At 46.1% G+C, this 12,829-nt stretch overlaps 1 protein-coding gene across 1 annotated transcript in view; it reads right to left on the bottom strand.

Annotated features, from left to right (window-relative positions):
* dock10 (dedicator of cytokinesis 10) overlaps positions 1–12,829 on the bottom strand; it is an 88,276-nt gene that overhangs the window by 12,219 nt on the left and 63,228 nt on the right. The window contains exons 29-44 of the mRNA XM_036536986.1: positions 12,621–12,704; positions 12,256–12,352; positions 12,056–12,091; positions 11,712–11,890; positions 10,472–10,588; positions 9,633–9,750; positions 8,878–8,999; positions 8,536–8,650; positions 7,933–7,999; positions 6,829–6,876; positions 4,133–4,234; positions 3,329–3,453; positions 2,867–2,982; positions 2,204–2,341; positions 1,508–1,690; positions 141–251 (exon numbers count right to left, since the gene is read on the bottom strand). Of these exons, the coding sequence (XP_036392879.1) occupies positions 141–251; positions 1,508–1,690; positions 2,204–2,341; positions 2,867–2,982; positions 3,329–3,453; positions 4,133–4,234; positions 6,829–6,876; positions 7,933–7,999; positions 8,536–8,650; positions 8,878–8,999; positions 9,633–9,750; positions 10,472–10,588; positions 11,712–11,890; positions 12,056–12,091; positions 12,256–12,352; positions 12,621–12,704 (1,758 nt within the window). The remainder of the gene's footprint in view (positions 1–140; positions 252–1,507; positions 1,691–2,203; positions 2,342–2,866; positions 2,983–3,328; positions 3,454–4,132; positions 4,235–6,828; positions 6,877–7,932; positions 8,000–8,535; positions 8,651–8,877; positions 9,000–9,632; positions 9,751–10,471; positions 10,589–11,711; positions 11,891–12,055; positions 12,092–12,255; positions 12,353–12,620; positions 12,705–12,829) is intronic.

Below are 12,829 nucleotides of genomic sequence, written 5' to 3' on the forward strand. Positions count from 1 at the left end.
ACTATAGTACGCACAAAACTCTTAGTATCTTTCACTGGGTTATCAGAAGCTTATTTATCGTAAAAGAAGTCACCGATCAGTTTAAAGGAAACAACGACCTCTGTCTTGGACACTAAGATAACAGCCGCGAAAATTCTCACCTTCAGTGGCACATCTCCGTTAGCGAAGTTGTTGATGATGGCGAGGGACTGCTGGAACCGCGACCCCCCGATCCCGGCGTCGGCGATCAGCTGACTCACCGCCTTGATGAGCTGAGGACGGATCAGAGAGGAGAGGAGAGAGAAAAATTAAGGAGGGATCAACAGAGCCCAGATGCAAACCTGAAGACTGACGTGAACAATGGAGAATCTCTGCTCTGTCTCGCTGTGCTGCTGATAAGAGCTGTTCTCCCACAACGCAGGGATTAGATCAGACGCCCCGGGTCTCGCACTGCGGCACATCACATCGGTCTGTAATCTCTCACATGCTCATGTTCAGGTGAAAGGAATATCCCTCCCTCTCCTGTCAGGCCTATTATTCACTGAACAATGTGTGAAAACACAGAAAGGCTATCTGGAACAAACACACGTGTTCAGTGTTTGAACAACAGCAATGTGCACCTGCAGCAAAGTGGGGGCACAATGCCTTTCCACACAACCCCCCCAAAATACCCACTGCACTGCAGTCCCCTCCACCTGCCCCCCACCCCCCCCCCATCTCTCACACCCATTCTTTCTCTCCCTTTCTCCATAGCTAAAGACTTATAGATTTCACAGTACTATCACAAAGCAACAGGGGCCCTCGAAAACAACCATTTCAGGCACTCCAACTTTCAATTTGGCTTTGAGAGACAATGCCAACCATTACTAGCACTCCACGCTGGAGAGGCGGGTAATAGAAGAGAGTTTTGTAGCGCGCTGTGCAATCGTGTGAGAAATTAGACATGATGGAAAAACTGTGGCAGCCAAGCCCAGCGACCACTGTGTGATTTGCCCACAGCAATATGTGTTGTGAAAAAAATGAAATGATAACTAAATCAATTATTTAAAAACCACTCCCTTTAGTAAATGCATTTGTTTGGTTTCAAATTATCATTTAAATTAAATAGATGAGAACTGGAAAGCTGCCATGAGGTACTCAGAAAAAATAAAAACTATTAAAATTAGGTTGTAATTAAGTGACACTACAGATTTCTTTGAGCATTCCAGGACATTAATGAGGACTGTTTTTGAAAAACCTGAAAAACCACATTTCCCTTTTCAACCCCATTTAACATCAAAGGACTTGAGATTTTTAATCTGTTTCTGAAGTGCAGAATACGTGTTTGAAAATGATATGACTGCAATCAAACGCTAATAACTGACTAAAAAAACTAACGCATGGCTTTTTAAGTCCCCCTCCTCCCAGCACATCACTCAGTTATAAGAGGAAACAGACCAGTCGGAGGAATTAAAACATTTCACTCCACCCACCATAACCCTTGCGGGATTGCTGCAGCCAGTGACCCTCCCAGACAGCTCAGACTGACCTGCAGGTGTGAGCGGACGATGGACTTCCCCTTGGTGAACTCAAAGTTCTTCCTCATGAAGAAGTACAGCAGGGCAGAGGCCTCCGTCTGGGTGGAGCTGGAGCGGTGGTTACAGCACTTCAGGATCTCGTAGCACAGACAGCCACACAGGTCTGCTTTGCCCTGGAAGAATGCAGCAGGGAACTACACGAGAAAGACAGGAGAAAACAGGGGTATACTTCAGACAACTGCAGCGAATTGATGGGACGGACTACACAAACTGAGTGACCGGAAGGTCATAGGATTACATCTCATTACATTATTGTCATTTAGCAGACACTTTTACCCAGAGCAACTCACATATGTTACAATTTTACATGTTATCCAGTTATACAGCTGGACATTTTAGTGAGGCAACTCTGGGTTAAGTACCTTGCCTAAGGGTACAGCAGCAATGCCCCTGTGGGGAATCGAATAAGCAACCCTCTGGATACAAGCCCTGCTCCTTAACACTACGCTATACTGCCGCTGCGTTTGCTTCCCATGGGTGTGAATAAGATTGCCTGGCAACAATATAACACTGCAGAGTGGTACAGAGAAAGTGGGGGGAGGGATACATGTGGATGAAACCACACAGTAAGCGCAGTGTGTGGAGCCTATGCAGCAATGTGTGGGACAATGGGGCGCCAGCTCGGAGTGAGCTTTCTGTAGCGAGACCTTGTGGATGAAGAGACGGAGCGCTGCGAAGACGTGCCGCAGGGTGGTGGTGGACTGGTTGATCTGGAAGAAGAGGAGGTAGGTGTCGAAGACCTTCTTCATCAGAGAGTTCTGCCCATCCTCCTGCTGCAGCTGCTTCTGCAGGAGAGGGAAGGTCAGAAGTAAATGCAAGGGCTTCCGTTAATCATATCATTATACAGGATGAAGGGTTATACATAATAATATCCTGACCCAGCTTACACATCACAAAATCACAAAAGACTAGTATTTGCATTAGTATTATGAATGACAAAAATATGTTTACGACTGCAAGTTTGTACGATGGATTGGAACTGCCGAGAAAAATAAGATTGTGTTAAAACCATTACACCTGTAATGTATCAGGCACCTCCTTGAGTCTAAGATTCACTAGACATGACATCTTTTGTGCAGCAAAATAGTTGGGATTATTGAGGAGGCAATACTACAAAAAAGTGTACACCGAGGTCATGGTTGCTTCATGCAGTCACCAGATGGCAGCAGAGATTCAATTCACTCTGGATCTGATACGAGATCAGGCCCAAAAGGACACTAATCGTTTCTTGGGTTACACAGTGCAGATGGCTAATCGGTGCTGTTTAAAAGATGTTTATCCTGTGTGTAGAGGTGGATGCGCTGGCCGACCTTGTGGTGCTGGACGAAGAGCCCCAGGATGTCCAGCACAGTTAGTGCCACTTCTGTCGACAGGTTGGCTTCAATATCCGTGGGGCTGAGCGTGTCACCCTCTGTGATGTTGCCATCTGCACACGCAGCAGAACATCAGCAGTCACAAAAATAGCGCGGCAATTTTTCAGCAGACAAATGAGTGTAACGAATTAGCCTATTTTTGCCAAACGCTGACTGCATAAGCCTGTTTGATACTGAAGGAGCGTCAGCAAAAGATAACTTTATTCGAACATTTTAAAAACATTAAACATTATCAAAAATCCTGCAGTTCATACCAGCAAGTGTCATCTATCAATGCCCTGTACCATACTTATTGATTAGACACTGGCTGTGTTTGTGTTTGAGTCTAGACACTGAAATGTGTCCGTGAGGGTGGGAGGGGCTAGCTGTGTGACCAATGGGGAAATCAGCAGGTCATACTGGAGTTGGCGCTGCCCGTTTCCATCATCTGCAGCAGTTTGGGGTTGGTCAGGGCATTCTTGCCCCTGATGATGGGCATGGTCTGGGAGCGGGCGTGCCGGTGACCGTCCTGGCTGGAGTGCATCCTGGCCCCAGCAGAGGGGATGGGTGGGGGAAAAAGAGAATTAGCACATTTGGACAGGATGCTTTCTGGATATGACTGGTCATTGTAGAACACTGAAAATCCAGTTAATCAAATGTCTGGGAGACAACACTGTGACATGAAGGAGTTACAATAAACGGTTATTGTTCATTGTATTATTTCTTTGTAAATCAATTAGGCTTTGGACTAGTCCACTGGGTTGTCACAAAGACTGGAATTACACACTCTGAACATGTCACAATACACCACAGGAAAGGCATGCTGGGAAGACAGAATGGCTGCTGCGCCACGTCACATGACACACGGATGTTGTACATCATGGGTTCTTAAACCGAATGGATACAACATCGATGCAACATAAACAAGCTATACTCACAACAGGCACATGATGTTTTTCCAAAAATCCCGCATGTTGCCATATTCTATTCAAGTTGTTCCTGTGGCATAATTTATGAATTTGGCCTGTGACCCAAATGAACAGATCCATCTTTAGTAAAGAGAACACTGCTGTGTAGGATCTGAGCCGTTCAGATTAGGTACTTGGGACCCCCTTCCTTCAGTCACTGCCCTATCAACATGGTTCACTGTATATGTACAGCTACGTCCATCTACACATCTATCTGTACATCAGGAGCAGCGGCACCCCTAGTGGCGGCGTTTACCATTGCGGGAGGAGACCGGAGGACTGGGTGGAATTGTTAGAGCCCTTCAGGGTGCCATTGTTCTGGGTGGCCTGAGCCAGCTTTACCGCTGCAGCTAGCTTCCTGTTCACAACCCAACGACACCAGCGTTAACACAGATCCTGGTCACAGTCGGCTCCCTCTTTGCTGCGCGGACAGGTGCGGTGTTTTGGGCTGCAGCCACACGATCGCATCCTCAACAAAGCGACAGAGCCATGCCGCACTGCCCAGCAGAAATAGCAGTGCCATGGAGGGGGGGTTAGTAGCGTTAGTCAGAGCAGCGTTATTCTGTGTTAACGTTCATCACGTGCGGTGAAAGCACTGCAGAGCGTTAGTCACATGATGCAGTGAGCGCCAATTACAAAGCGGCTCACAGATCCCTCCAACACTGCAGAACAATTTGGGTGAAGTGGGTTCATCTCAAATACAATGCTTCAAATGCATGCTGCAAAAGGTCTGGCTGCTTGAAATGATCAAGCTGGTTTTGTCTGCACCTCATATTTTATGTGACAGCTCAGCAAGCCACGCCATGCATGTTCTCCACTTAAAGCTATAACACCTCCGCTGAGGATTGGATTGCAAGGTCTAAACCACACGCTGAAAGAGTTGACTATGTCCCCGCAAGCTCAGACTGTGGAAAAATAATCTGTCTTTTTCAATCACCGTCCTGCTGTCTGCGTAAGACAGACTGTAGACCAATTTTTCAATCACTGTCATGATACAGATGTATATGTGATTTATGGCGTATAATGCTGTCCATAGTTACTAGAGCTCTCCACAGAGACATATTGAACTGACTAAACATTCTTGCAAAACTGGTTGCAGTAACACTATGAGAATGTTAAAGGTGAATATCTAATAGCAAGCAATGGTAGCACTGTGCCATGGTGGTATGAAAACTGGACTTGTACCCAGAAGGTTGAAGGATCTAATTCTAGATGGGGCACTGCTGCTGTACCTTTGAGGAAGGTATGTGATGTGAACTGTTTCAGGAACCATTCAGACGTACAAATAAATCAAATGTAATCTATGTGCATGCTGTCCAGAATAGTAGCCAAGCAAATAAACAATAAACTGCAATTGGTACAGTAAAGAAAAGAGCAGGGGAATCCAGAGGGCATGAGAAAAGTGCAGAGGACACAATGGCCAAATGAGATATGAGAAATGAAAGCAGATTCTGTACGAATGCTCGGTCATGCGTTTCATCCATCAAACACTGTTACACTGCAGCATGTGACCACTGCACAACATCACAGAGGAAACACTTAATACGCTGATAAAATGCATAACCATGAAGACACACAGGGAGGGTAACATAGGACAACATCAAACACATAACAGGAACAACAGGAGCTCCCATCTGTGTGCAAACGTGTATGTCTGTTTGGGTGAAGCCATTTCATTCAGTCAGTTCAAAAGGGTACAGCAAAATCAACTGAAATGTATACATCTACATGTACATATACACTTAATTAATAAATCAATATTAAAATCACATGAGGACACAACTATTTCAAATAATATAGGTTATAACAATCTCTGCCCAGCCACCAAATACCACTGGATTTAGCAAGGCCTCTTCACACATCAAAAAAGCTCACACTGCATTCAGTGCAGCATCAAAGGCATTGCTTTCATGCCTTTGAGAGAAGGAGACGGTATGCAAATTTCCTTCGGCTTCTTATTAGAGACGGGTGTTAAATTCCAGCTGCCGCAACGTCTGCAGGAACCGAGGCGTCTTTATTCTCCTAATTCCTGACATAGTATTACGAGCCAGAATCTGACACTTTTGTTGGCCCACAAAAAATAATCTGTGCTCATTTGCAATGTAGGATGAGGGCTAATTTAATTAGCGGTGAGGAACGAGGCAAATCCGGGAAAAAAAAGAGAGAGAGAAAAAAAACTGAATTAATTAAACACTCCCCCACACACCCACACACACTCTGCCTGAAATATTGCCAGTCTTGTTGTCTTGTTCCAAAATGTGTTTTAAAACAAAAGAAAAATGTGTTAATGGAAACAAAGAAACAAAAAAAAAAACAATTTTGCGTTTTCAGCGTAACCTTGAGGCGGCGACAGAATGCGCCAGCGCTGATTCGTGTTAGAGCGACGCTGCTAGGCCCAGCTGTTTCGAGCGCGGCCAGCTGTGCGCCGTCAGATCTCCCAGACTGCTCTGCTGTTCACGTGAGCCGCACTAATCAGAGAGTTTCGCAGCGTAGGACTCGGCTCGCCAGCTCAACAGAGGAAATTTTCCCCATTCGCCCACCTCACTGTCAAACCTCTCCGGTTCCGCCATGAATAATAATTTCTCCTTCTCCATCCTCCTGCTAACCAGCCAGCAGGAGAGAGGGAGATATTTTGACTTGGCAGGAGCACCGCCCCTCTGTCAAAGCTGGGGGAAAATAGGCTGCCAAACAATATGATTAACTGAGGCCAATGAGTCTCTCCAACAGCTGGGAGGGAGTCTGGAGGATTCTGTGTACTGTACAGTATATACAGAGGTCTTACACAGAATGCTTTTATTCACATTTGCTGCAGACTCTAATTAAATCACAGGCTTGGTGTTTACTCCTGGGCATGGCTCTTTAAATCCTCCACCTTGAAAGGACACACAGGATGAATGAGACAGCTCTCATATGAGCACCTTCTATCTGTTGCCAGCATTGTGCACAACTCACCTTGCTATGTGCCTCTTCCCCAGAAACCGAAAGTGCTGCAGACATAGCCTGTAATAGGCAGAAGATCACATTTAGTCAGGTTGCAAAAAAAAAAAAAAAAAACTGCCATGGAAAGAACTCCTGGGAGAGCTGCACATTGTCATTAAGGCCTCTTCATTATAATTACAGCTGGTCTGGATCAGGCAGGACAGGCAACAAATTTACAGCCATATATTGTGGCAGGGATAGCTGGATCATTTTCACATTCTGTTGAGTTGCATTACAGTGCTCCCTGTCACTCCCTCTCTCTGTCCCTGTCTCGCTCTTTCTATATTTTCCACTTTTTCTCTGCCCCTATCTCTCTTATTTGTCCTCTCTCTTCTCCCCATTTCTGTCATACCCTCTGGGATCCTGTTGTATATCTTCCCTGTTCTGTCTCTATTTAAGCAGACACAACCTCACTTGTTCTGGTATAAAAAAGTCATTAGCCCTGAAAAGAATTAACACACGGTCCCCCCCCCCCCCCCCCCCCCCCCACCTCTCCACTCCTCTCTGGCTGTGCCCTGGCAGGGGATTCACACACTACAGAGCAGCTCTGTCTTCATCACTCTCCGCCGGCCTTATTAGCAATGAGAGGCAGGAGAGTCCGACCGGAGCAGAATTAATGAGAGGGATCTTTCCAGACACGCTGTGGTGGCCATGCTGTGCAGCAAAGCGCCGAGCCCTTTAAAAGTACAACGGCGGTGGCACTTCCTCCCATGCCGAACACTAAGCCCTTGAAGAATGCAGTGGTATCTCTGCTCTGACCTCTGGCCCCCGAACGCTGGCGGCTTCCCGCACCACGCTGCCCTACAACACTAAACCCTTCAAGAGCACGACGGTGGCACTGCTTGCAGCCGTCCTAAGAACAAAAAGCCTATTAAAAGTTCATTCCGTGCCTCCGCTGGCTCCTGAAACACTGATGACTTAAAAAGCAAAGTGCTGCAACTGCTCGCTATGACAATGAAACCCAATTGGCCTTGAAAAGTACAAAAGAGACACGATTTGCATCAGCACTAAAAATAATATGTGGCTGTTCTGGCCCTGCTGTGAAGGTAAAATGAAGCTCTTTAAGAGGATACGTACTCTAAGATGTTAAAGAAGTCAGAGATTTCCTGATGTACTGCCCGGTGCCAGTAGGAGACCATGACATCTGAAAAACACAAGAGCAATAACAAAGTGAATTATGATGCTGTCAGCTTCGCGTGGTTGGTTTTGTTACAGTGGCTGCCACATTCTGCAATGACATCTTTTTTTAATTCGCTAAATCAAATTGAAAAAAAATGACAGCAAAAGGCAAAATTTTTAGCTAAGCAATCTGCACACATACATACATATACACACATACACCCACACACACTAAAAATACTGTACAGACAGCACCGATCTGGCACTGATGTTTGAATTCTGAGTTGTGACACAGATTTCACTATGAGCAGACCATTGATGACTGTACCAATAGCTGCACTATATTGAGTTTGTTGCATTCTGGGATTGCACTTTGGGTGTAGAATTGTGAGGGCTCCAGAGGCCAGTATCAGTGGAGGCGTGGCAGTGTGTTCACTATATAAACAATCCGGAGTTGTGACCATGGCTGTGCTGATGCTGAGACTCAGTCTCGAATGTCCAAGCCAGGTGTTATTCTCGGTGTCCGTGAATGGACAGCCCTAATCAGGAGGTGGGACTCACCCTCTGAGATGGTCTTCATGATATGGAGGAAACACATGAGCAGGCTGCGGGTCTCGGCCTGGTCCAGCTTGTCGAACCGTGAACCAAAGCCGATCAGGGACTGTGGTCGTGCGAACTGAGACGTTGAGGGAAAGCAAAAGCTTGTGTTCATTGGATGCCTTTGTTAAACTCATTTTGCATAAATCAAAATATTCTACATGTCTCCCAGCATTAACTGCTGACCAACAGCTTACACTGCTAACCTAATTACTGTAGCAGTGCAGTTAAACTAATTAATGTATTGGTACCCATTAACTGCCTGGTTCTTGTGGATACTTCTAGCATGCTATCACAACACCTAACCTTCTCGCAGCCGTCTGTCTTCTCGCTGTTCTTGTCGCTGGTGCTGGGATTGGACTCAATGCTGATCAGGGAGCCCCTGGAGTCTGCATGGTTTCCCGTAGACACCGCGAGAGATGAGAAGGCTGGGGAAAAATAAGAGGGTCAGAGATCAGAGGGTATAGAAAACTGGCCATTCTCCAGTTGAGTCAGTCACTGGAGCTACTCAACGTATGCTAAGTTGGCTTTTGTCTTTACACTGATACCCATTTCAGCAGTGCACTAGCCTTCTGCTAAAAAGCAAATGGGGAGAGACTAACTTCATAATGGATATACATTCTGAGGCCTACAGGCATGTGAGACCTAAGTGAGATGGGATACATGTTTTTGAATACAATTTTGAGAAATGTCAACATTTCAATAAAAAACAAATGGCTTAAATGCTTCAGGACAGCTCTCTACATATGCATATACCTATCTGTGTGTGAGATCAGAAAAAGACTGACTTGCTGCAGGGACTTTGAAATCAAGAACCCAAATCGTTGCTCATGCATCTGGGGGTGGAATGTCACACACTGACCTCTAATGTAAAAACATTTTGGAAAGAAATTTTGATTTCTCCCCCGAGAACCATGTGCCTTGCTTTATATGAATTAGTACTTTCGGTGATTGACATATCTGATCTATTAGAAGTCTACATCTCCCCAAAAGATATCAGCTGTCTTTCTCTGACAGACCCAGCTCTTCTCAGGGGACAGGTGAGTCATGTGCGTAGATACCTGTGATGGAGTTGAGCACCTCCTTGGAGAAGGAGGCATCCACAGAGTTGCCATGCCTGATTGCATGAGCCATCTGCCCTGGCAGGCCTCCACCCACACTCAGGTCATCCCGGGACCCCTGGAGAGAGCAACAGAGTCACAGCGACACCAGTGAGAGAGGCAGGAAATGAGGTGTACTTCCTGTGGTTTTGTGGGGTGTTTCTGAAAGCTACACAGACCCAGAAAAATAGAACTAAGAGGAGAGCTTCATACTGTAGCACAGGGCACTTGCTGCTACAGAAACACAGCCAGCACACATCTAATGTAGTGTATGAATATCAGCTGTGGATTGTCAGACTTGACATTGTGAGGTCAGGGGGTGTATTTCAAGGTCCCATTAATTTCCGGGACAATGACAGATCCTATATTTAGAAAAGCTCCATCCATTTTTTTGACGTCCCAGTAACTTGCTGATTAAGACAAATGGCTTTTCACACTCAGTAGATACCGCACTGAGATTGCACTATGGGGCCTGTTCTCTGGGAAATAAGACTGGTATCTTCACAGCAGAAGCTCAGATTAGGTTTTGCTGAAATCATGGCCCATTTGTAAGCATTTCAGCACTATTAATGACTCTCGTCGGTGGCACTGCTGTAACTCTAGCTACTCAGCGACAGCCCGGACTCACATAAATCATAACAACCCCTCTGTGCTCCCTGTGATCTGCACTGTATTTTGATATCAGTGACCCCTACGTGACTTTCGCTGGACGAGTGCTTCGCCTGGCTGTGAATTCATGGCAATAACAATGATGTCATGATGCGATGACATCATGGGCGTGGGAGCGGCCAGGCTCTTACTTGGTCACTGGAGTTGAAGTAGATGGGGAACAGGTCTCGGAGGAAGAACCGTGGCATGTTGTCTAGGATGAGGCCGTACAGGGGCAGGTACAGCGACGCAATCTTAGCAAGCTTGTCCTAGGCAAGGAGAATGGAGTTCACAGGGTTCAAAGGTCATAGTCAAGACATTGTTGCATAATCCTAAACCTGTACAACAGTGTGTGGATTAGTGTTAAGCAATGTTGGATCTGTGGCTGTGGGAGTCAGCTGTCCTGAATGTAGGATAACCTGAGCATCACTGATGAAACAGCAGCTTTCTCAGATGACTAATGTATAGAACAGACTGTGGAACAAAGATTAAAACAACTGTATAGTATGCAATGAAACATGCTGTGGTATCAGATGTGAGATCCTGAAGATGAAGTCATAACTGCTCTAAATCACTTTCACATTGCCTGCAAATTTGCTTTAGGTTGTGCGTTATTCATTACCATCTTTGTAAGAGCTTTGGCTGAGCGCACAGTTATTTTTGTCATGCTAATAAAACTGGTTTGATTTTCACTGTGAGAGAGTGTGGGTGAATATGGGAGCCAGACAGAGTGTTTGAAAGACAGAGGGCAAAAGTGTGAGACAGTATAAAAGACAGACGTTGTGCGAGCGAGCGAGAGAGAGAGAGAGAGTCTGACATCATTCCTGCTCCAGGGTTAACTCCAGCTGTCCCACTGCAGTGTGCTGCTTGCCAGAATGCTAATCTTTGTGCGATCTGGCTGGCTGGACCCCGCCCAGTCCAGGCCCCTGAGCTCTAACATGGGTCCCGCTGAGCATTACACAGTTTCCTGTACGGAGGGGCGGAGGGGGGGGGGGCAACCCTGCCTAATGGTTTCCTGCTGTTCCGTACCTTCTCTAACCTCACTGCAGCACGTTGTCTCTGTTTAACAGCACCTCCCTGACAATCGCAGATGCGCCTGGAAAATATCGTACGACAACCTTTTTTTTTTTTGCGTGGGAAAAACACAATAAAGTGAAAAACCACGAAACCGCAAAGAGGACGGTGAAAACGAGCCATGCGTGCCATGCGCCGCCTGTTCTAATGCTGTTAAAATCCAACAGTAAAAAGGAGAACTCAGAAACAGGCAGAAAACAGCTGGAAAAATGAGGGAGACGGAGGCTATTTCAGTCTTTACAGAGAACGTGAAGTATGTATCATTGAGAAAAAAGATAAGCTAAGAATATTTAGTGACAGCTGGGTGTAGGGGCATACCCTGTGGGCGTAGCGAGAGTCCAGTGAGTGCTTGGCCATCAGGTTCTTGAGGCTGGCAAGGGCAAGGTGGCGCAGGTCCTGTTCGTCTTGCAGTGCAAGGCCCAGTTCCCGTAGCAACAGTCCTGTCAAGAAGTGCTTCCTGCAGAACTCCCCCGTCAGACTATACTCTGGCACGTCCACTAGGGGGTGGCAAAGAGTTGGGGGCAGGGGGTTAAACCACCTTAATTTGTGATGTGAGTAAGTCTCAAAAAGAATTCACTTGTTACAGAAGGATGAACAGTGGTGCATTCAGAACACTGTCATCAATAATGCAAAAGTGTGAAAATGTAAGCAAACAGAAGTACCCTGCGCGCTTTGTGTTTCCGATGGTGAGGCATTGTCTGACGGAACAAAAAAAGATGAAACAGAAAACTGTTGAGAAGGCACACACACACACACACACAGTACATTATGCTGAAGTGAGAGTGAACTCAAGCTTACGCATGACCGTTCAGTGGAGGCCTATCTGAACACCAAATACAGACCTGCATCTGACCTCTCTCACCTGTGATGCGGGCGGAGGGGATGGGCAGGCTGAGCTGGATATAGTGCTCGTGGTTGCACACCTCCCGCAGGAACTCAAACTTGAACTCACACAGAGTCTGAAACAACACAAGGGTCATGACCTTCCGGCAGCGAACAGCTTACATTACATCAGCCTCCCACAGAAATCATCCAAACCAGCAAATGAACGGGTTCTAAAATAATGTCTCTGGGGTTTCTTCATTAGTATAAAAAAATGAATGTAAACATATATGATGTTTTTATACAGATTCACTGGAAAATTAGACCCAAAAGGGTGGAGTGCTGCCCTACCTTTCTCATAGTTATGAACTGTATGTAAAAACAGGGAGGCGTGTGCCTTGCTACCTTGTTATCAGTGGCTGTAATCATGTTGATGTAGTTGCTGATTAGCTTGAAGGTGAATCCTCGATCCATGAAGGTGAAGCAGCGCTGTGAGAGAACAGTAGGGGGGACATGGGGTAGGAGGTAAGATCATTATGCCTGAGGTATACACACAGGCTCTTCTAATACATCTGTCCAACCATAACCCACTCTGTCCAAGTAAGCAAATAGTG

Source organism: Megalops cyprinoides, chromosome 9 (assembly GCF_013368585.1).
Source record: "Megalops cyprinoides isolate fMegCyp1 chromosome 9, fMegCyp1.pri, whole genome shotgun sequence".
Lineage (NCBI taxonomy): Eukaryota > Metazoa > Chordata > Actinopteri > Elopiformes > Megalopidae > Megalops > Megalops cyprinoides.